General features: G+C 47.5%; 1 protein-coding gene across 1 annotated transcript in view; it reads left to right on the top strand.

The window, feature by feature from the left end:
* LOC134984820 (zinc finger protein 572-like) overlaps positions 1–18,481 on the top strand; it is a 34,682-nt gene extending 16,201 nt beyond the window's left edge. Inside the window, exons 2-7 of the mRNA XM_063950299.1 lie at positions 10,273–10,456; positions 12,546–12,624; positions 12,743–12,844; positions 13,003–13,539; positions 17,351–17,443; positions 18,264–18,481. Of these exons, the coding sequence (XP_063806369.1) occupies positions 12,591–12,624; positions 12,743–12,844; positions 13,003–13,539; positions 17,351–17,443; positions 18,264–18,481 (984 nt within the window). The 5' untranslated portion in view covers positions 10,273–10,456; positions 12,546–12,590. The remainder of the gene's footprint in view (positions 1–10,272; positions 10,457–12,545; positions 12,625–12,742; positions 12,845–13,002; positions 13,540–17,350; positions 17,444–18,263) is intronic.
* Positions 18,482–20,775: the final 2,294 nt, after the last annotated feature.

Raw genomic sequence — 20,775 nt, 5'->3', positions numbered from 1 at the left:
GAAGAGCACTCTGAAAACGGTTCAGGACTAGAGGTCTGAGGAGAGAAACATGAAAAGCGTTAGGTATTCGAAGAGAAGGTGGTAACTTGAGTTTGTAGGCCACAGGGTTGATGACTCTTTTGACAGGGAAAGGACCAATGAAGCGTGGTGCAAACTTCATGGACGGGACCCTAAGACGGAGGTTACGGGTTGACAGCCAAACCTTGTCCCCAGGTTTCAGGTTAGGAACCGCACGTCTCTTGCGGTCGGCAAAGTACTTGTACCGGCTGGAGGCCTTTTTGAGAGACACGTGAATCTTTCTCCAAATTGACGAGAACTGAGTCAGAGCAGTAGTGGCAGCAGGAACATCCATATGAGGGAGTTCTTGGAAGTCTGGAACACGGGGATGTTGCCCATATACTGCAAAGAATGGTGTTGTTTCAGTAGCAGTATGGTATCGGAAGTTGTGGGCAAACTCAGCCCATGGGAGCAGATCGAACCAGTCATCCTGGGAAGATGAAACATACAACCTTAAAAACGTCTCTAGTTCTTGATTAACCCTCTCTGTCTGCCCATTCGTCTGAGGATGGTATGATGACGAAAACTTCAGTTTGACCTTCATGGCAGAACAGAGGGCCCTCCAAAACCTCGCTACAAACTGTACCCCCCGGTCAGATATTATTTCTGAGGGTAGACCATGTAAGCGGAAAATCTCCCGTAGGAAGATTTGGGCAAGTTTCGGGGCAGAAAGGAGACCCTGGAGAGGAACAAAATGAGCCATCTTGGTGAATCTGTCCACTACAACCCAGATGGTATTGTGTCCTTGAGAAGGAGGAAGGTCGGTGATAAAATCCATGGACAGATGTGACCAGGGACGACTAGGAACAGACAGTGGTTGTAACTGACCTGCTGGAGACTGACGAGGAGTCTTATGCTGCACACACTTAGGACAGGATGCCACGAAATCCTTGATGTCATCCCTCATCTTTGGCCACCAATATGTCTCAGAGAGAAACTTGAAGGTCTTCAGGACACCAGGATGACCGGTGAACTTGGATTGATGGGCCCAAGATAGCAACTTGGGACGGAGTTCTGGGGAAACAAAAGTCTTACCAGGAGGAGGAGCTGGGGAGACTTGAGATGCAGCGAATACCACTGGACTCAGGATGGAATGAGGCACTGAGTCAGGCGTTTCCTCTTCGGATTCCATAGATCGGGATAAAGCATCAGCTTTCACATTTTGCGAACCTGGGCGGAAATGAAGCTTAAAATTAAAACGTGAGAAAAACATAGCCCACCTGGACTGGCGAGGATTAAGGCACTGAGCTGCCTTTAAATATAGCAGGTTTTTATGATCCGTGTAGATGTTGAACGGATGTTTGGCCCCTTCTAGGAGATATCTCCATTCCTCGAGAGCCAGCTTGATCGCCAGTAGTTCTTGATCTCCAACGGAGTAGTTAGCCTCTGCAGGAAGAAATTTGCGAGAATAAAATCCACAAGGGTGGACTTTCCCATCGGGTCCCTTCTGGGAGAGAACAGCTCCAACCCCAACTGTAGAGGCGTCCACCTCCAACTCGAACGGTCTGTTTACATCTGGCTGAGACAGAACTGGAGCAGACATAAAGGCCAGCTTGATCTTCTGGAAGGCTGCTAAGGCTTCTTCTGACCAGTTGGAATGGTTTGCCCCTTTCCGAGTCAGGCTGGTAATAGGAGCGATGAGAGTGGAGAATCCCCGAATAAATTTCCTATAGTAGTTGGCGAAACCCAGGAACCGCTGGATAGACTTGAGAGAATTTGGAATGGACCAATTGGCAATAGCTTCCAATTTTGTCGGGTCCATCTGAAGATCCGATCCGGAAATTATATAACCCAGGAAGGGTATAGAGGGAACTTCAAAGGTGCATTTAGATAGTTTACCGTAGAGCCGGTTCTCACGAAGACGTCGGAGGACTTCACGGACTTGTAGACGATGAGATGGAAGGTCTTGGGAGAAGATGAGGATATCATCCAAGTAAACAACGAGGTACTTATACAGGACATCACAAAAGATTTCGTTCACAAAGTGTTGGAACACTGCTGGAGCATTACTCAACCCGAATGGCATTACCAGGTATTCGTAATGGCCATCTCGAGTGTTAAAAGCTGTCTTCCACTCGTCACCACTCCGAATTCTGATGAGATTGTAGGCACCGCGGAGATCTAACTTGGTGAAGATGCGGGCTCCTTTAACTCTGTCAAATAATTTGGTAATGAGTGGTAATGGATAACTATTTTTGATGGTAATGTCATTGAGACCCCGGTAGTCAATGCATGGACGCAGTCCTCCATCCTTCTTTTTAACAAAGAAGAAACCTGCACCAGCGGGTGATGATGAAGGACGGATGAATCCCTTCAGTAGATTCTCCCTGATGTAATCGCTCATCGCCTCAGTTTCAGGAACAGACAACGGGTAGGTGCGCCCCCTAGGCGGCTTCTTGCCAGGAAGGAGATCGATGGGACAATCCCATTCCCTATGGGGCGGTAGGACATCAGCAGCCTTCTCACTGAAGACATCTGAAAAGTCTTGATAAGCTGCTGGGAGACTTGACTGTGTCTTTACTTCGGTAGACTTAATGGGACACACTTGGGCTAAACAGGACTGATGACAATGTGAACCCCATGAGGTAAGCTGCAACGTTGACCAGTCAAACTGTGGATTATGTAGCTGGAGCCAGGGCATGCCCAAGACGATCTCCTGGGTGGCTTGAGGGATGACCAAGAACTTAATCAGTTCAGAGTGTAGGAATCCAACTCCCAGGACCACTGGGGCAGTTTGATGAGAAATGTTCCCCTTGGAGATTCGACTGCCATCCACGGCGGTAATATAAACTGGACAGGAAAGTTCACATATAGGTAAGCAAAATTTATTTACCGCAGCTTGGGTGATGAAGTTTCCTGCAGCTCCACAGTCCACTAATGCTGACGCAGACTGGAGCCCAACTGAAGTCTCTAACGTCACAGGAAGGATAAGGTCTTGATTAGAAGGAGCTTGACTAAAAGATCCCAACTTGACTCCTCCTTTACAAGTCAGGATCTGGCGTTTCCCGAACGCACCGTGCAGGAGTTAATCTGGTGGCCTGCAGCCGCACAGTACAGACAGAGTCTCTCACGTATTCTTCTTGCCCGCTCTTCAGGAGTTAGGCGGGACCTATTTATCTGCATAGGCTCGTCAGAAGAGGGAGACTGGAACTGTACAGAAGGTATTATCCTTGATCTGCGTGGCTCACTCCGAGCGCGTTCATTATTGTGTTCGCGGATGCGAGAGTCCAACTTAATGCACAAGGAGATCAATTCAGACAATTGTACAGGAAGGTCGCGGGTCGCCAGTTCATCTTTGATCCGGTCAGAAAGTCCATGCCAGAAAGCTGCTACCAGGGCCTGATTATTCCACTGAATCTCTGCGGCCAACGTCTGGAACTGAATGACATATTGTTCCATACTACGGGTACCTTGACGGAGTTGAATCAGGTCAGCAGAAGCTGATGTTGCACGACCAGGCTCGTCAAAGATCCGTCTGAAGGTTGACACGAAGTCTGTGTAGTTGTTAATCAGAGGGTCAGCACGTTCCCACAGAGGAGACACCCAGCTCAGAGCAGATCCAGAAAGTAAGGAGATGATGTAGGCAACCTTGGATCTTGGCGTGGGGAAATTATGTGGCAACAACTCAAACTGGATTTCACATTGGTTGAGAAACCCGCGACATAACTTTGGACTGCCATCATACTTGCTCGGCACGGGCAGATGCAGACGTGACACTGGAGCTGATGCAGTCGGCATAGAGGAACTCACAGCACTGGCAGGTGCTGGAGTAACAGGAACAGTAGGAGTGAGTACACTAGGCAGGGATTGCTGTAGTGTATCTATCCGGGAGGACATCCCTTGCAGGAATTGAAACATCTGCTGCTGCGCAGCCTCTTGACCATCCAGACGGGAGACCAGATTTTGCAAGGCCTCTGACCCCACACTCCGTCCACCATCCGAGTCCATCGATCCTGGACTTACTGTCAGATTGTGTTTTGGCTGTGTCCCCGGAGGGGGCGCTAGTGGGTCAGTGGAGGTAGATGGGAGAAAACGAGGAGGCTGGATAACGTTCCTGCGCATGAGCGCAATGATATTTATTAGCAGATGATATGAACAGAATGGCAGCAGAAATAATAATAACAAATGGAAATGTCAATCACACAGCGTAATAGCTGAAAGTCTATGGCAACTGGATGACAGATGACTGGAGAAATAATAACCGGTAATATGATAAACAGAAGAACAGGTGCTTGAAAAGATGATGCTGGTTTGGAAACCAGTGCAGGTTTAAAACATGAAACTTGGCAGTGAGATGTTAAACGGCAAACCTGGTAGCAGAGGCAGGAGTCTGACTATCCACAGTGCAGGTGGTGAAGCACTGACAGCAGCAAGCTGTATCACAGGTGGAGGAATGGAACACACCTGGAGTCAGTCTCAACTGCAAGGCTGAAGCACACAAGGTGGTGATGAGTGTGAAGCCTGTTTGAAGATTGCAGGTATTGCTGGGCCTTGAAGTTCCACGGAGCTGTGCAGAGTAACCAGGAGTACAAGTCTTTAAGCAGAGAGCCAGGAACACGGAAGGAACAGGAACAGATCCTTTCACATGGGTCGCAGGAGTGACACAAAGTCCAGGATGCCTGCAGACTGATCCTGCAGTCTCTTATGTACCCCTTGGTTCACAGGCATTGGATGAGTGAGGGAAAGTGGGTGCGGCCAAGCACCGGATTGGCCGCTGTATACTGGCTGTTTGTAAACTGTCATGGCGGCGCCCACGCCGCGGCCCAGCGGGAACGCGGCGCGCTACACGCCCGCTGTCACAGGAGCGCTCCCAGGCCCGCGATGGTGTCCCATGGCAGGGACACAGGTGACAGGCGACCGCAGGGAGCCAGGACGGAGTCCGCAGCGGCGGACGGATGTCAGCTTGGTAAGTCGATTCCTGACAAAAGGCACATGGAGGTTTTACCTTACAGGGGTGAGGAGTTGTTTGGGGACAGTCTCTCTGACCTGGTCTCCACAGCTACTGCTGGAAAGTCAAACTTTTTGCCATATGTTCCCTCACAACCTAAGAAAGCACCGTATTACCAAATGCAGTCCTTTCGATCACAAAAACACAAGAAAGTCCAAGGTGCGTCCTTTCTTGCCAGAGGCAGGGGAAGAGGAAACAAGCTGCACAACACAGCTAGTTCCCAGGAACAGAAGTCCTCCCCGGCTTCCACTAAATCCACCGCATGACGCTGGGGCTCCACAGGCGGAGCCAGGCCCGGGGGAAGGCGCGTCTCCGAAATTTCAGCCACAAGTGGGTTCACTCACAGGTGGATCCCTGGGCTATAGAGATTGTGTCTCAGGGATACAAGCTGGAATTCGAAGTGATGCCCCCTCACCGTTACCTAAAATCGTCCCTGCCGGCTTCCCCCATAGAGAGGGAAATAGTGCTAGCAGAAATTCACAAATTGTATCTTCAGCAGGTGGTGGTCAAGGTTCCCCTCCTTCAACAGGGAAAGGGTTGCTATTCGACATTGTTTGTGGTACCGAAACCGGGCGGTTCGTTCAGACCCATATTGAATTTAAAATTCCTGAACATATACCTGAAAAGGTTCAAGTTCAAGTTGGAATCGCTCAGAGCGGTCATCGCAAGCCTGGAAGAGGGGGATTTCATGGTGTCTCTGGACATAAAGGATGCTTACCTTCATGTCCCCATGTATCCACCTCATCAGGAGTACCTCAGATTTGTGGTACAGGATTGTCATTACCAATTCCAGACGTTGCCGTTTGGTCTGTCCACGGCACCGAGAGTATTTACCACGGTGATGGCAGAGATGATGGTGCTCCTGCGAAAGCAGGGAGTCACAATTATCCCATACTTGGACGATCTCCTCATAAAGGCGAGGTCCAGAGAGCAGTTGCTGATCAGTGTGGCACGCTCTCGGGAAGTGTTACAACAGCACGGCTGGATTCTGAATATTCCAAAGTCGCAGCTGATTCCTACGATGCGTCTGCCCTTCCTGGGCATGATTCTGGACACAGACCAGAAGAAGGTTTTTCTCCCGACGGAGAAGGCTCAGGAACTCATGACACTGGTCAGAGACCTCCTCAAACCAAAACAGGTGTCGGTGCATCACTGCACTCGAGTCCTGCGAAAGATAGTGGCGTCATACGAGGCCATTCCCTTCGGCAGGTTCCATGCGAGGACCTTTCAATGGGATCTGTTGGACAAGTGGTCCGGATCGCATCTACAGATGCATCGGCTGAACACCCTATTCCCCAGGGCCAGGGTGTCTCTTCTGTGGTGGCTGCAGAGTGCTCACCTTCTCGAGGGCCGCAAGTTCGGCATTCAGGACTGAGTCCTGGTGACCACGAATGCAAGCCTCCGAGGGTGGGGGGCAGTCACTCAGGGAAGAAATTTCCAAGGGCTGTGGTCAAGTCAGGAGACTTGCCTTCACATCAATATCCTGGAGCTAAGGGCCATATACAACGCCCTAAGTCAAGCAGAGGTCCTGCTTTGCAACAAGTCGGTGCTGATTCAATCAGACAACATCACCGCAGTGGCTCATGTAAACCACCAAGGCGGCACAAGGAGCAGGGTGGCGATGGCGGAAGCCATCAGAATTCTTCGATGGGCGGAGAATCACGTACGAGCACTGTCAGCAGTGTTCATTCCGGGAGTGGACAACTGGGAAGCAGACTTCCTCAGCAGGCACGACCTCCACCCGGGAGAGTGGGGACTTCATCAAGAAGTCTTCGCGCAGATTGCAGGTCGGTGTGAACTGCCACAGGTGGACATGATGGCATCCCGCCTCAACAAAAAGCTACAAAGGTATTGCGCCAGGTCAAGAGACCCTCAGGCGATAGCTGTAGACGCATGGGTGACACCGTGGGTGTTCCAGTCAGTTATGTGTTTCCTCCTCTTCCTCTCATATCCAAGGTGCTGAGGATCATAAAAAAAAGAGGAGTGAGAACAATACTCGTTCCGGATTGGCCAAGAAGGTCTTGGTATCCAGAGCTGCAAGAAATGCTCACAGAGGACCCATGGCCTCTGCCTCTAGGGCAGGATCTGTTGCAGCAGGGGCCCTGTCTGTTCCAAGACTTACCGCAGCTGCGTTTAACGGCATGGCGGTTGAACGCCGGACCCTAGCAGAAAAAGGGATCCCGGATAAGGTTATCCCTACGTTGATAAAAGCTAGGAAGGACGTGACGGCTAAACATTATCACCGTATATGGCGGAAATATGTTGCTTGGTGTTAGGCCAGGAATGCTCCTACAGAGGAATTCCAACTGGGCCGTTTCCTTCACTTCCTACAGGCAGGAGTGACTTTGGGCCTAAAATTGGGGTCCATTAAGGTCCAGATTTCGGCCCTATCCATTTTCTTTCAAAAAGAACTGGCTTCTTATCCTGAAGTTCAGACTTTTGTAAAGGGAGTGCTGCATATTCAGCCCTCGTTTGTGCCTCCAGTGGCACCTTGGGATCTTAACGTGGTGTTGAGTTTCCTGAAATCACACTGGTTTGAGCCACTTAAAACCGTGGAGTTAAAATATCTCACGTGGAAGGTGGTCATGCTGTTAGCCTTGGCTTCAGCTAGGCGTGTGTCAGAATTGGCGGCTTTGTCACATAAAAGCCCCTATCTGGTTTTCCATATGGACAGGGCAGAATTGCGGACTCGTCCGCAATTTCTGCCAAAAGTGGTGTCATCTTTCCATATGAACCAACCTATTGTGGTGCCAGTGGCTACTCGTGACTTGGAGGATTCCAAGTTACTGGATGTAGTCAGGGCTTTGAAGGTTTATGTAGCCAGAACGGCTAGAGTCAGGAAAACTGAGTCGCTGTTTATCCTGTATATATCCAACAAGCTGGGTGCTCCTGCTTCAAAGCAAACTATTGCTCTCTGGATCTGTAACACGATTCAGCAGGCTCATTCTGCGGCGGGATTGCCGCTACCAAAATCAGTGAAAGCCCATTCCACAAGGAAGGTGGGCTCTTCTTGGGCGGCTGCCCGAGGGGTCTCGGCATTACAGTCCCCAGCATCCACTAGGACGTTAGAGAAAATAAGATTTTACTTACCGGTAAATCTATTTCTCGTAGTTCGTAGTGGATACTGGGCGCCCGTCCCAAGTGCCGACTTTCTGCAATACGTGTATTTAGTTATTGCCTAATAAAGGGTTATGTTATGTTGGCATCCATTGGTTGATGCTCTGTTGTTGTTCATGCTGTTAACTGGGTAAGTTTGTCACGAGTTATACGGTGTGATTGGTGTGGCTGGTATGAGTCTTACCCTGGATTCCAAAATCCTTTCCTTGTACTGTCAGCTCTTCCGGGCACAGTTTCCTTAACTGAAGTCTGGAGGAGGGGCATAGAGGGAGGAGCCAGTGCACACCAGATAGTACCTAATCTTTCTTTAGAGTGCCCAGTCTCCTGCGGAGCCCGTCTATTCCCCATGGTCCTTACGGAGTCCCCAGCATCCACTACGGACTACGAGAAATTGATTTACCGGTAAGTAAAATCTTATTTTCCGCTGCTTCCTCGGTTGCTAAAGCGGATCAAACCGTCATACTAGTGGCATCTCATTGGCCTCGGAGAGTGTGGTTCTCGGATCTCCATGGTCTACTTGCAGATGATCCCTGGCTGATTCCGCTACGTCCAGACCTACTACAGCAGGGGTCGTTCCTTTACCCCGATTTAGCGCGGCTGCGTTTTACGGGGTGTCTGTTGAGACCACTCTCAAGACGAGAGGGCATTCCGCAGTTGGTTTATACCAACCATGTTACGTGCTAGGAAGCCAGTTTCAGCAGCTCATTATCACAGGATTTGGCGAGCTTATATAGGTTGGTGTGATGCTAGGCTGTTTCCGACATCTTCTTTCAAGTTATACCATCTTTTGCTCTTTTTACAGGCAGGGGTTAGATGGAGGACTACGTTTCGCAACACTAATGGTGCAGGTCTCTGTCTTGTCAGTTTTCTTTCAAAGGCGTTTGGCTCTTTTGCTAACAGTTCATCATTTCCTGCAAGGTGTTCAACCTCCATTCATTCCACCTACAGCTCCATGGGACTTGAATCTAGTTTTGCATGTTTTTGCAGTCAAGTTTTGAACCCTTGTAACACGTGGATGGTAAGTTTATAACTAGGAAAAATGTGATTCTCCTAACCTTAGCTTCGGCAAGGCGTGTTGCACAATTGGGTGCCTTGTCATGCAAGCCACCGTATCTGGTATTTCATACTGACAGAGCGGAACTTTGGACAAATCCCACTTTTCTACCACAGGTAGTATCTTCTCTCACATCAATCAACCAATCACATTTCCTGTTTTTCAGAAGATTCAGGAACTCCGGCTACTTTGGATGTGGTACGCGAACTCTGCGTTAATGTATCCCGAACATCAACAGTACATAAAACGGATACTTTGTCCTCTATTATGCAGTCAAGATAGGTTGGCCAGCTTCCAAACAGACCTTGGCCAGATAGATTAACCTGACCATTCGTCCGGTGTACTTTCATGCTAGTCTAACACCGACTGCATCTGTTTCAGCACATTCCACGCGTTCTGTGGGAACGTCGTGGGCAGCAGGTCATGGAGCTTCTATGACGCAACCTTGCCATGCGGTTACATGGCCATCAGTGCAGACGTTTGTGCGCTTTTACAAGTTTGATAATTCTGCGGCATCAGCTTCTAGCTTTGACCATCTAGTGCTACGGTGCCTACCAGCTCTCCCGCCCAAGGGGGAAACTTTGGTACGTCCCAAGTGTACTCCAGTGACCCCTAATGGATGAAAAAAATAAGATTTTGGTACTTAACAGATAAATCCTTTTCTTTACATCCACAGGGGGCACTGGACACCCACCCAGAGCAGTTTCACCTGGCTGGTGGTAAGTTCAATAGTTCTTATGGTAACATATTTTCACCGACTTGATCAAATGCTAAGGTGATTGTTATCTATTGTCGTGTCAACTTTCTAGTTGTCTGTTATGTTATATGTAATTCTCCATTGTTCATCCTCTCTTTCACTCCTATTTGGATCAGCAAAAAAACACTAAGGCATCTTGGGAGTATGGAAGGGCTAGGAATGTTACACATTCAAATTTTTAAATGTGCCTATCCCTGCTATCGCACCGTCCATATCCCAAGAGTACTCAAGTGCCCCCTGTGGATTCAAAGAAAAGGATTTATCTGGTAAGTACATGACTGTGGAGGTGAGGGGATCTGGGCGTATTTACAGTGATATTGATGTCTCCCCATTTCACAGAGTTGTGAAGAAGACATCTGGTGAGCATGAGACACCCAGCAGCCATCCTCGTGTGTCAGGAGGACTGAGCAGGTCCCAGAGCACCATCACGGTGCCTCCACCTCACTCACTGATACATGAGAGACACAGTGACCAGAAGTTCCAGGAACTCACCAACAAGATTATTCATCTGCTGACTGGAGAGGTGACTGCTGGGAATGGAACATTATACAGTAACACCAGGGGATGTGTCTGGGTGATGACTGGAGAGGTGACTGCCGGGAATGGGGCATTATACGGTAACACCAGGGGATGTGTCTGGGCGATGACTGGAGAGGTGATTGCCGGGAATGGGACATTATACAGTAACACCAGGGGATGTGTCTGGGTGATGACTGGAGAGGTGACTGCAGGGAATGGGACATTATACAGTAACACCAGGGGATGTGTCTGGGTGATGACTGGAGAGGTGACTGCCAGGAATGGGGCATTATACGGTAACACCAGGGGATGTGTCTGGGCGATGACTGGAGAGGTGATTGCCGGGAATGGGACATTATACAGTAACACCAGGGAATGTATCTGTGTGATGACTGGAGAGGTGACTGCTGGTAATGAGACATTATACAGTAACACCAGTGGACGTGTCTGGGTGATGACTGGAGAGTTGACTGCCGGGAATGGGACATTACACAGTAACACCAGGGGATGTCTGGGTGATGACTGGAGAGGTGACTGCTGGGAATGTAAAATTATACAGTAACACCAGGGGACGTGTCTGGGTGATGTCTGGAGAGGTGACTGCCGGCAATGGGACATTATACAGTAACACCAGGGGACATGTCCGGGTAATGACTGGAGAGGTGACTGCTGGGAATGGGGCATTATACAGGGACACTGGGGTATGTGTCTGGGTGATGACTGGAGAGGTGACTGCTGGGAATGGTTCATTATACAGTAACACCAGGGGATGTGTCTGGGTGATGACTGGAGAGGTGACTGCTGTGAATGGAACATTATACAGTAACACCAGGGGATGTGTCTGGGTGATGACTGGAGAGTTGACTGCCGGGAATGGGACATTACACAGTAACACCAGGGGATGTCTGGGTGATGACTGGAGAGGTGACTGCTGGGAATGGGACATTATACAGTAACACCAGGGGACGTGTCTGGGTGATGACTGGTGAGGTGACTGCCGGCAATAGGACATTATACAGTAACACCAGGGGACGTGTCCGGGTAATGACTGGAGAGGTGACTGCTGGGAATGGGGCATTATACAGTGACACTGGGGTATGTGTCTGGGTGATGATTGAAGAGGTGACTGCTGGGAATGGGGCATTATACAGTAACACCAGGGGATGTGTCTGGGTGATGACTGGAGAGGTTACTGCTGGGAATGGAACATTATACAGTAACACCAGGGGATGTGTCTGTGTGATGACTGGAGAGGTTACTGCTGGGAATGGGACATTATACAGTACCACCAGGGGTCGTGTCTAGGTGATGACTGGAGAGGTGACTGCTGGGAATGGGACATTATACAGTAACACCAGGGGTCATGTCTGGGTGATGACTGCTGGGAATGGGATATTATACAGTAACACCAGGGGATGTGTCTGGGAGATGACTGGAGAGGTGACAGCTGGGAATGGCACATTATACAGTAATAACGGGGGACATGTCTGGGTGATGACTGGAGTGGTGACTGCTGCGAATGGGACATTATACAGTAACACCAGGGGACGTGTCTGGGTGATGACTGGAGAGGTGACTGCTGGGAATGGGACATTATACAGTAACACCAGGGTTCGTGTCTGGGTGATGACTGGAGAGGTGACTGCTGGGAATGGGACATTATACAGTATCACCAGGGGATGTGTCTGGGTGATGACTGGAGAGGTGGCTGCTTGGAATGGGGCATTAATACAGTAACACCAGGGGACGTGTCTGGGTGATGAATGGAGAGGTGGCTGCTGGGAATGGGACATTATTCAGTAACACCAGATGATGCGTCTGGGTGATGACTGGAGAGGTGACTGCTGGGAATGGGACATTATACAGTAACACCAGGGGACGTGTCTGGGTGATGAATGGAGAGGTGGCTGCCGGGAATGGGACATTATACAGTAACATCGGGGGATGTGTCTGGGTGATGACTGCAGAGGTGACTGCTGGGAATGGGACATTATACAGTAACACCAGCGGATGCGTCTGGGTGATGACTGTATCACTGTGTGTGTCAGGTTCCTACAAGGTGTCAGGATGTCACTGTCTATGTCTCCATGCAGGAGGGGGAGTATATAGAGGAACACAGGGGTCTGTACAAGGACGTGATGATGGAGAATCACCGGCCCCTCACATCACTGGGTAAGAGGAGACTGTCATGTATTGTACAGGGGAGAGCAGGTATGGGGGCCCCTATATACACACATCACCTGATAATCACATATATACACTGTACTCAGTCACTGTGTGTCTCCTACAGATGGACCCAGTAACAGAGATACCCCAGAGAGATGTCCCCGTCCTCTGTATTCCCAGGACTGTACAGAGGAGAATCACAGGACCCCACAGGAGGATCAGGTAGGTGGGATTTAGGGTCTCCCCAATATACCAAAGTGACTGTCACTATATGATCTGTAGAGAAGCTGTGTGTATTATACACTGATATTATACTGTTTCACCTCAGTTTAATCTGACTGTATTGAAATATCATTATAGTGTTTTGTGTGTTTTTTTAGGTAGAACGTCTGTCTAATATTAAAACAGAAGATATAGAAGGAGAAGAAGAGACGTATGTGACTGATATGAAGGTAGAAGATACAGAGGGAGAAGAAGAGACGTATGTGACTGATATAAAGGCAGAAGATATAGAGGGAGAAGAGACGTATGTGACTGATATAAAGGCAGAAGATATAGAGGGAGAAGAAGAGACGTATGTGACTGATATAAAGGCAGAAGATACAGAGGGAGAAGAAGAGACGTATGTGACTGATATGAAGGCAGAAGATATAGAGGGAGAAGAAGAGACGTATGTGACTGATATAAAGGCAGAAGATATAGAGGGAGAAGAAGAGACGTATGTGACTGATATAAAGGCAGAAGATGTAGAGGAAGAAGAAGGGACGTATATGACTGATATAAAGGCAGAAGATATAGAGGGAGAAGAAGAGACGTATGTGACTGATATGAAGGCAGAAGATACAGAGGGAGAAGAAGAGACGTATGTGAGGGGTGATCAGCAGTGTAAGGAGGAGGAGATCCCTACAGATATCAGCACAGGTGAGTAATAAACACTTATTATAGAACAGAGTCACATAGTGACATATTCTCCTTGCTCAGTCACTACAGCAATCTCTTATACTACAGCCTCTGTTAGTACAAACTAATGAGGAATATGTATTTTCCCCGTTGGGGAGTCAGGAGACATCAGCCCCTATTATACTCCTGCTCTTCTCCTTACATCATGTCACTGTGTGTTTTACCAGCCCAGACATCTGACCAGTCTCCACTCCACACTCTAAGGGCAACAGTATCTTAGACGAGTCAGTCATGCTTTGCCTGAACACCCAAACATTCTTGAAAGGTATTATGAAACGTAACAGTGGAAAGAATGTCAGGCCATATACTATATAGCAATTAAATAGCAAAGGAAATAAAGCAAAAAATATACTGTATGCTTTATACCCATAACAAGAACAAATAAATCTGGCCCAAAAATAGATCCATGCCCAGTAACTTAGTCCCAGTTGGCACATGTTACAGTAAGAAACAAACTCTGAGTGTCTGTAACAGTCTTACTCCTTTAGCATATTACTTGGAGACGGAAGACAACTCCTCCGGGATTGGTTTAGGTAAAGTGTCATGAAGGACTGTCAACAGGAATATCCCACTTTTTCAGAATAGCAGGGCCATCCTCGGGTGATGGTATCACTGTGAAGGCATCGTTTTGCATCACAATAATCTTAGTAGGAAAGCCCCATTTGTATTGCACATTTCCTTGGGTGGAATAGATGCCTTTTGGCCAGCGTCACAGGAGAAATATCCAGAAATAGCTGCAGATTATCCAGGCACTCAGCTGTGGATGAGGAAGACAAAGCGACTTGTAGAATGCATTCTTTAATATGAAAAAATGGACCCTGAGCCGAGTGTCCCTTGGTGCCTGGATAGGGGCCATTTTGGACTTTGGGAGTCTATGGATCCTATCAATAAGAAGGTCCATGGCAGAAGCCTTTGGTGAAAGCTTCTGAATAGAGGACCGTGGCATAATCATAAAGCTCAGCATTTGTAACAGAATTCGGAATGCCCATTATTCTGATATTATTTCTCCGAGACCTGTCTTCTAAATCAATGACTTTATCACGAATACAGACAGTGTCTTCCTGAACGGTGTCATGTGCTGAAATCAGATCTTTGTGAGACGCAACAATCTCTTTCATCTTAATCTGTACGTGTGCCAATCTCACTGATATCGGACCTCAAAGCTTGAATATTAGAGTTAAGTTCTGAAGTTATTTCAGTCCTTAAATGTAGATAACATAGAATGTATAGAGCGTAGAGTAATAGGATCATCTAGGATGTCTTAAGATGTCTTCAGCCATTACAGCTGGGCTGTGCGCCTGACAAGAAGAAGCAGATGATGTTGTAGCGGTCTCAGATGGACTACCTGAATTTGAGATACCAAAGAGGGGTGGTATTCATGTGACCGCCGGTCAGCTGACCGACAGTCACATAACCTCCTCCACGAGCCCGACGGCTCACTTTCCCGATGGTCGGCATACCTACCAACAGGGACTATTTCCACTCGTGGGTGTCCACGACAACCATAGAGTGGAAATAGAACCTGTGGCGACCGCAGGTCGCCATCGAGCCCGCAGCTTGGCGAGCGCAGCGAGCCCGCAAGGGGCTTGCTGCACTCGCCCCTCCCCGCTGGGATCCCGGCGTTGGTATGCTGCCGGGATCCCGGCGTCGTCAGGAGACCGCCGGTCAGCCATACTACACCCCCAAAGAGATGGACAGGTGGGGCAGATTTGGTATCTTTTAACCTTTCTTGGAGGTATGGAAAGCCGGCTACAAAGAGACAGACCTCTCAGAGATAGGAAAATACAAACAATCTATAAATAAAAGGAGCAGTAGTACGCTGTCAGGAGGTTACATCAAGATGACTCTGTTCACAATGACATTCTTGTGGAGACGGGGGCTTTTGAGCCAAAATTTCAAGTAAACATGATGTAATGCAACTTAAATAACACAGTAATGAGCGAGATATTCCACTAGAGGTCAGCGTGATCACAGACGTGAAGTACTCAGCACAGCGAGACACAAATGGCAAAATATATTCAGTGGATAAATCCACAAAACAATATACTGTGAGGTTGTAATCAGAGTGTAATGCGCTGTACTCAGACGATACTTGATACTGGGCTCTGCATGTAGACTGAGAGGAAGTAGATTATGGTGGTACCATATAAATAGAAGGTAGTTTCACCTCCAGGCAAATGCTTCAATTTAGATGGGCCAAGTGGTTCTTATCTGCCAACAAATTCTAGTGTAGTGACCCCGGTCCAGCCATCAGGACACTTATTTAGCAGCTTATATCAATTTTAAACCTTATTGAAGGCAAAGCATGCAATGGGCGGGTACCAGGATTCAAAATGGCAGCCACCTCACGTCCCAATATCATTGCCGGGCTCGGTGACTGTGGGCAGACAGTTCTGTCCCCAGCAATAGTGGGAGCTGCGCACCCATGTGAGTGGGTCCCCCAAGTCAGGTGTTTGGAGCGTGCAGGAAAGACTGGGCGCACTTATCCCCAAAATTCAGCCAGTGGCTTCAGCGGCGTAGCTAGGCTGCGGCAGTGAACAGTGCTCAGAGTGAGCAGAGCGAGCGGCTTTAGGGCAGAAGGAGTGGGGGACTTAATAGATTGGATCTTGGTCCCAGCAGCGGCTGAGAGCTATCAGGTAGATTAGAAGCCACTTACTGAGGAGAGCTCCAGAAAGCACATCTGGATAGACTCAGGCCACGCCGCTCTTATTTATCATTTTATATAATAACAGGGGTGACAGGTGTGGTACATCCCTGCAAAGGCAGATCCAATCTCTTTCTCATCAGACTCTGCTGTCTTCCCTGCACTCTCACTCAGATATTCACTGCTGCCAGTAGCACACGTATGAGAAGCAGAAGTATGGCGGCAGCTGTATAGATTCTGATACGTAATTCTCTATATCATACTTACCGTACACACATCATCCTTATTACTATTGAGAATATAGAGGTAAGACACTGATGATGGGGGTGTAAAAGTGGATTATAACCTAGCAGATGATGACGATTGCAGTGTATTATATGGTGTATTGCATGTAAAATATCCTTGTTCCACACACGTACTCTGCTGTAGGAATATACCTTTATATAAGTAACACATGTACAGGCTTACAAGCGTATGAGCACACACATAAAGGAATGCTACCTTACCAATGCTTCCAGGAGTAACGTTAGGAGACATTTCTCTGATCCATCAGCTCATATGACTGATGTTATTGTTCATCTAGAATCTCCAATTCATACGATATGTTCCCCATCCATTGTTTTACATTGGTGCTGACATAGGACTTGGCGAGTGACTACATCTCCATTTATACTTCATGGTTAGTTACCAGTACAAGAGAGATATATATATGTCTTATTATAATATTACATTTGTTATTGTGAGTGTTCTCAGGAGGGTGGACACAATGATTGAGACACAATATTATAAAGCCTTCATTAAACGTTATGTTTTATTATACACACACATTTACAATTAAGTGTCCCAGAGAGTCGTCTTCTCCTATTGTTTACAAGATTAATATTGTTACAGAAAATGTCACATTTCCATAATGTATTTTATTTCCAGCAGATGGACACACAAGCAGGAATATCTCAGAAGGACATCTAATGTTATCCCCGGATTGTGAAATAACAGATAATGACAGTAGACAGGATTCTCCAGGAGCTACTCCCATTACCCCAATTATACATCCAGCTCTATCAGCTGATCCCCCTGATCCTGGGAAATGTTCTCCTGATCACTGTGATATTGGTGCATCTGTTACAGCTCTGACAGTAGATACAGTGTTTCCCTGTTCTATAGATGCCAAATGTTTTACACAGAACACAAAGCTTATCACCCATCAGGCAGCTAAAGCAGGTGAGAGACCATTTCCATGTTCTGAGTGTGGGAAATGTTTTACATTGAAAGCAAATCTTGTTACACATCAGAGAAGTCACACAGGTGAGAGGCCATTTTCTTGCTCTGAGTGTGGGAAATGTTTTACACAGAAATCATATTTTATTACACATCAGAGAAGTCACACAGGTGAGAAGCCATTTTCTTGCTCTGAGTGCGGGAAATGTTTTATCCGGAAATCATATCTTATTACACATCAGAGAAGTCACACAGGTGAGAAGCCATTTTCTTGCTCTGAGTGCTGGAAATGTTTTATCCAGAAATCACAACTTGTTACACATCAGCGAAGTCACACAGGTGAGAATCCATTTCCATGTTCTGAGTGTGGGAAATGTTTTGCATGCAAATCAGTTCTTGTTATACACCAGAGATGTCACACAGGTGTGAAGCCATTTTCTTGCTCTGAGTGTGGGAAATATTTTGCACAGAAATCACAACTTGTTACACATCAGCGAAGTCACACAGGTGAGAAGCCATTTCCATGTTCAGAGTGTGGGAAATGTTTTGAACGGAAATCACAACTTGTTGCACATCAGCAAAGTCACAGAGGTGAGAATCCATTTCCTTGCTCTGAGTGCGGGAAATGTTTTACCTCGAAAACACAACTTGTTATACATCAGCGAAGTCACACAGGTGAGAAGCCATTTCCATGTTCTGAGTGTGGAAAATGTTTTGCACGCAAATCAGATCTTGTTAGACATAACAGAAGTCACACAGGTGAGAAGCCGTTTTCTTGCTCTGAGTGTGGGAAATGTTTTATCCGGAAATCACATCTTGTTAGACATCAGCGAAGTCACAGGTGAGAAGCCATTTCTATGCTCTGAGTGTGGGAAATGTTTTGCAAACAAATCAAATATTGTTATATATCACAGAAGTCACACAGGTGAGAGGCCATTTCCATGTTCTGAGTGTGGGAAAGGTTTTGCACATAAATCACATCTTGTTAGACATCAGCAAAGTCACACAGGTGAGAGGCCATTTCTATACTCTGAGAAATAAATCAGCTTTTGTTGGACACAATAGACATCATTCAGGTGAGGAACCATTTTAATCTTCTGGAGTATACTCATCATTGCCATGCGTTGTTCTTCAAGGTTCTTATCCTATCTCCTATGCTTTTTGCAATATACATGTTACCACTGAGTGAAATAATCAGATGTCATACCATCGTCTACCACTGCTATGCAGATGACCTGTCTTTTGCTCCAGATACTGAGAAACCAGTCCCAATCCTATAACTATGCGAAGAACCTCGCCTAAAATGCAAAATTTTATTGCAATGATTATTATTAATAAATTGGTAATGTTTGATTTGTGCACCTGCAACCTTTTTCTTTGTATGAGGAACCATTTTAGTCTTCTGGAGTATACTACTTGCCATGTAATGTTCTTCAAGGTTCTTATCCTATCTTCTATGCTTTTTGCAGTATACATGTTACCACTGGGTGAAATAATCAAATGTCCTCATCTACCACTGCTATGCAGATGACCTGTCTTTTGCTCCAGATACTGAGAAACCAGTCCCAATCCTAAATGGTTGTCTAGCTGAGCTCCAGGTGTGGGTGATGCCAGTTGGCTGTGACTCAGTTTTGGTGAAACAGGTCCTTATGATAGAAGCTCACCAACAAAGGACAGGGCTACAGCTCAGCTTTGCAAACCAACCAGACTTCCGCTTGTGGGTTCAGAGTTACAAAATACTGATCCTGTGCGGAATCTTGGTATCCTGGATGGTGGAGTGACACTTAGACATCAGGTATCAGCCACAATCAGATCCTCATCTGAGAAACATAGCCAGACTCCAGCACGTCTTTCCCTCAGAAGATCTACCTACAGTCATACATGCACTTGTATCATCACACATAGACTACTGCAATGTCCTCTACCTGGGTCACCCAGCAGAAGAATTGCACCGCTTGTAGCTTGTACAGAACGCAGCAGCCAGACTGTTACCTAACCAGCCCGTCCCTGCCACATAACACCCATTCTCTGCTCCCTTCACCGGCTGCCTGTAAGATGGTGACTCTGGGCCTAATTCAGGTTGGGTTGCAGTGTGCGATCCAAATGGAAGTATTGAGAAAAAGTTGCGGGCGCATCCACTGCGCCCGTCCTGTGCATGTGTCTGCATTCTCTGTGGGGGGGGCGCAGAAAATGCGATTGCTCCGTGTTAATCAGGCAGAGACGGTCATGGGGTGGGGGGGCAATGCTCCGTTTCCAGGGAGAAAATAGAGCATTGCAAGTGCGGTGTGGAGCGAACGGGATGCGGACAAACGGGGGACAAGCTAAGCTGTGAAGATGAAACAGAAATGGTGAAGCAATCGCAATTTCTCTTACGTCCTATAGGATGCTGGGGTCCATTTCAGTATCATGGGGTATAGATGGTTCCGCAGGAGCCTTCGGCACTTTAAGAATTTTTAGCAGTGTGAAATGTCTCCTCCCTCTATGCCCCTCGTCCAGACCTCAGTTTAGAAAATGTGCCCGGTAGACTGGATGCACACTAGTGGAGCTCTACAGAGCTTTGCTGGAAAAATACTTTGTTAGGTTTATTATTGTACAGGGAAGCTGCTGGCAACAGCTTCCCTGCTTCGTGGGACTTAGGGGGGGGAAGTAGGAATACCTTCTCATTTAGTTCAATGGCTCTGCTTCCGCTGACAGGACACCATTAGCTCCTGAAGGGTACTGAACACAGCCCAAGCCTGGCTGCTGCTCACTCCCACAGCACTGCCGCCACCCCCTAACAGAGTCAGAAGGCTGGTGAGTATTTACCGGAGACCTGCAGAGAGTGGTCCTCCGGTCATCATGGCGGCATAAAGGTACCAGCGCAGCATGACTCAGCACAGGGTGCAGAGCGCGCAGGGTGGCGCGCTCTGGGGAACATGGTAAAATCCTTACTCTCACTGGCATAACAGTACATACATGTGTGCCACTGATGTACATACCCCTGCCCGTATAAATATTGTATTACTGAGGTAGAATCGCGCCATTACAGGGGGCGGGGCTTCTCCTCAGACTTGCCAGTAACACTCATTGGACACCATTTTCTCCTGCAGAGATGCCGGAGTGCTGATCCTGAACGCTGCTTCTCCTCACACATCGATGTTACAAGTACCAGGGTGTTATAGAAGGAGAGGGGAGCACATACTGTGTTGAGGTCTGCGGACTTCATATTGGATAAAAGCGCTGTGGTTGTATATTTCTTTTTCATCCACTAGTGGTCACTGGAGTACTCTTAGGGATATGGACGGTGCATTAGCAGGGGAGGCACATTTAAATATTTAAATGTGTAACCCTCCTCT

This window comes from Pseudophryne corroboree (genome assembly GCF_028390025.1).
Source record: "Pseudophryne corroboree isolate aPseCor3 chromosome 3 unlocalized genomic scaffold, aPseCor3.hap2 SUPER_3_unloc_83, whole genome shotgun sequence".
Lineage (NCBI taxonomy): Eukaryota > Metazoa > Chordata > Amphibia > Anura > Myobatrachidae > Pseudophryne > Pseudophryne corroboree.
Note: the sequence above shows the minus strand (reverse complement) of the source record. Positions and strands in the feature narration are given on the sequence as shown.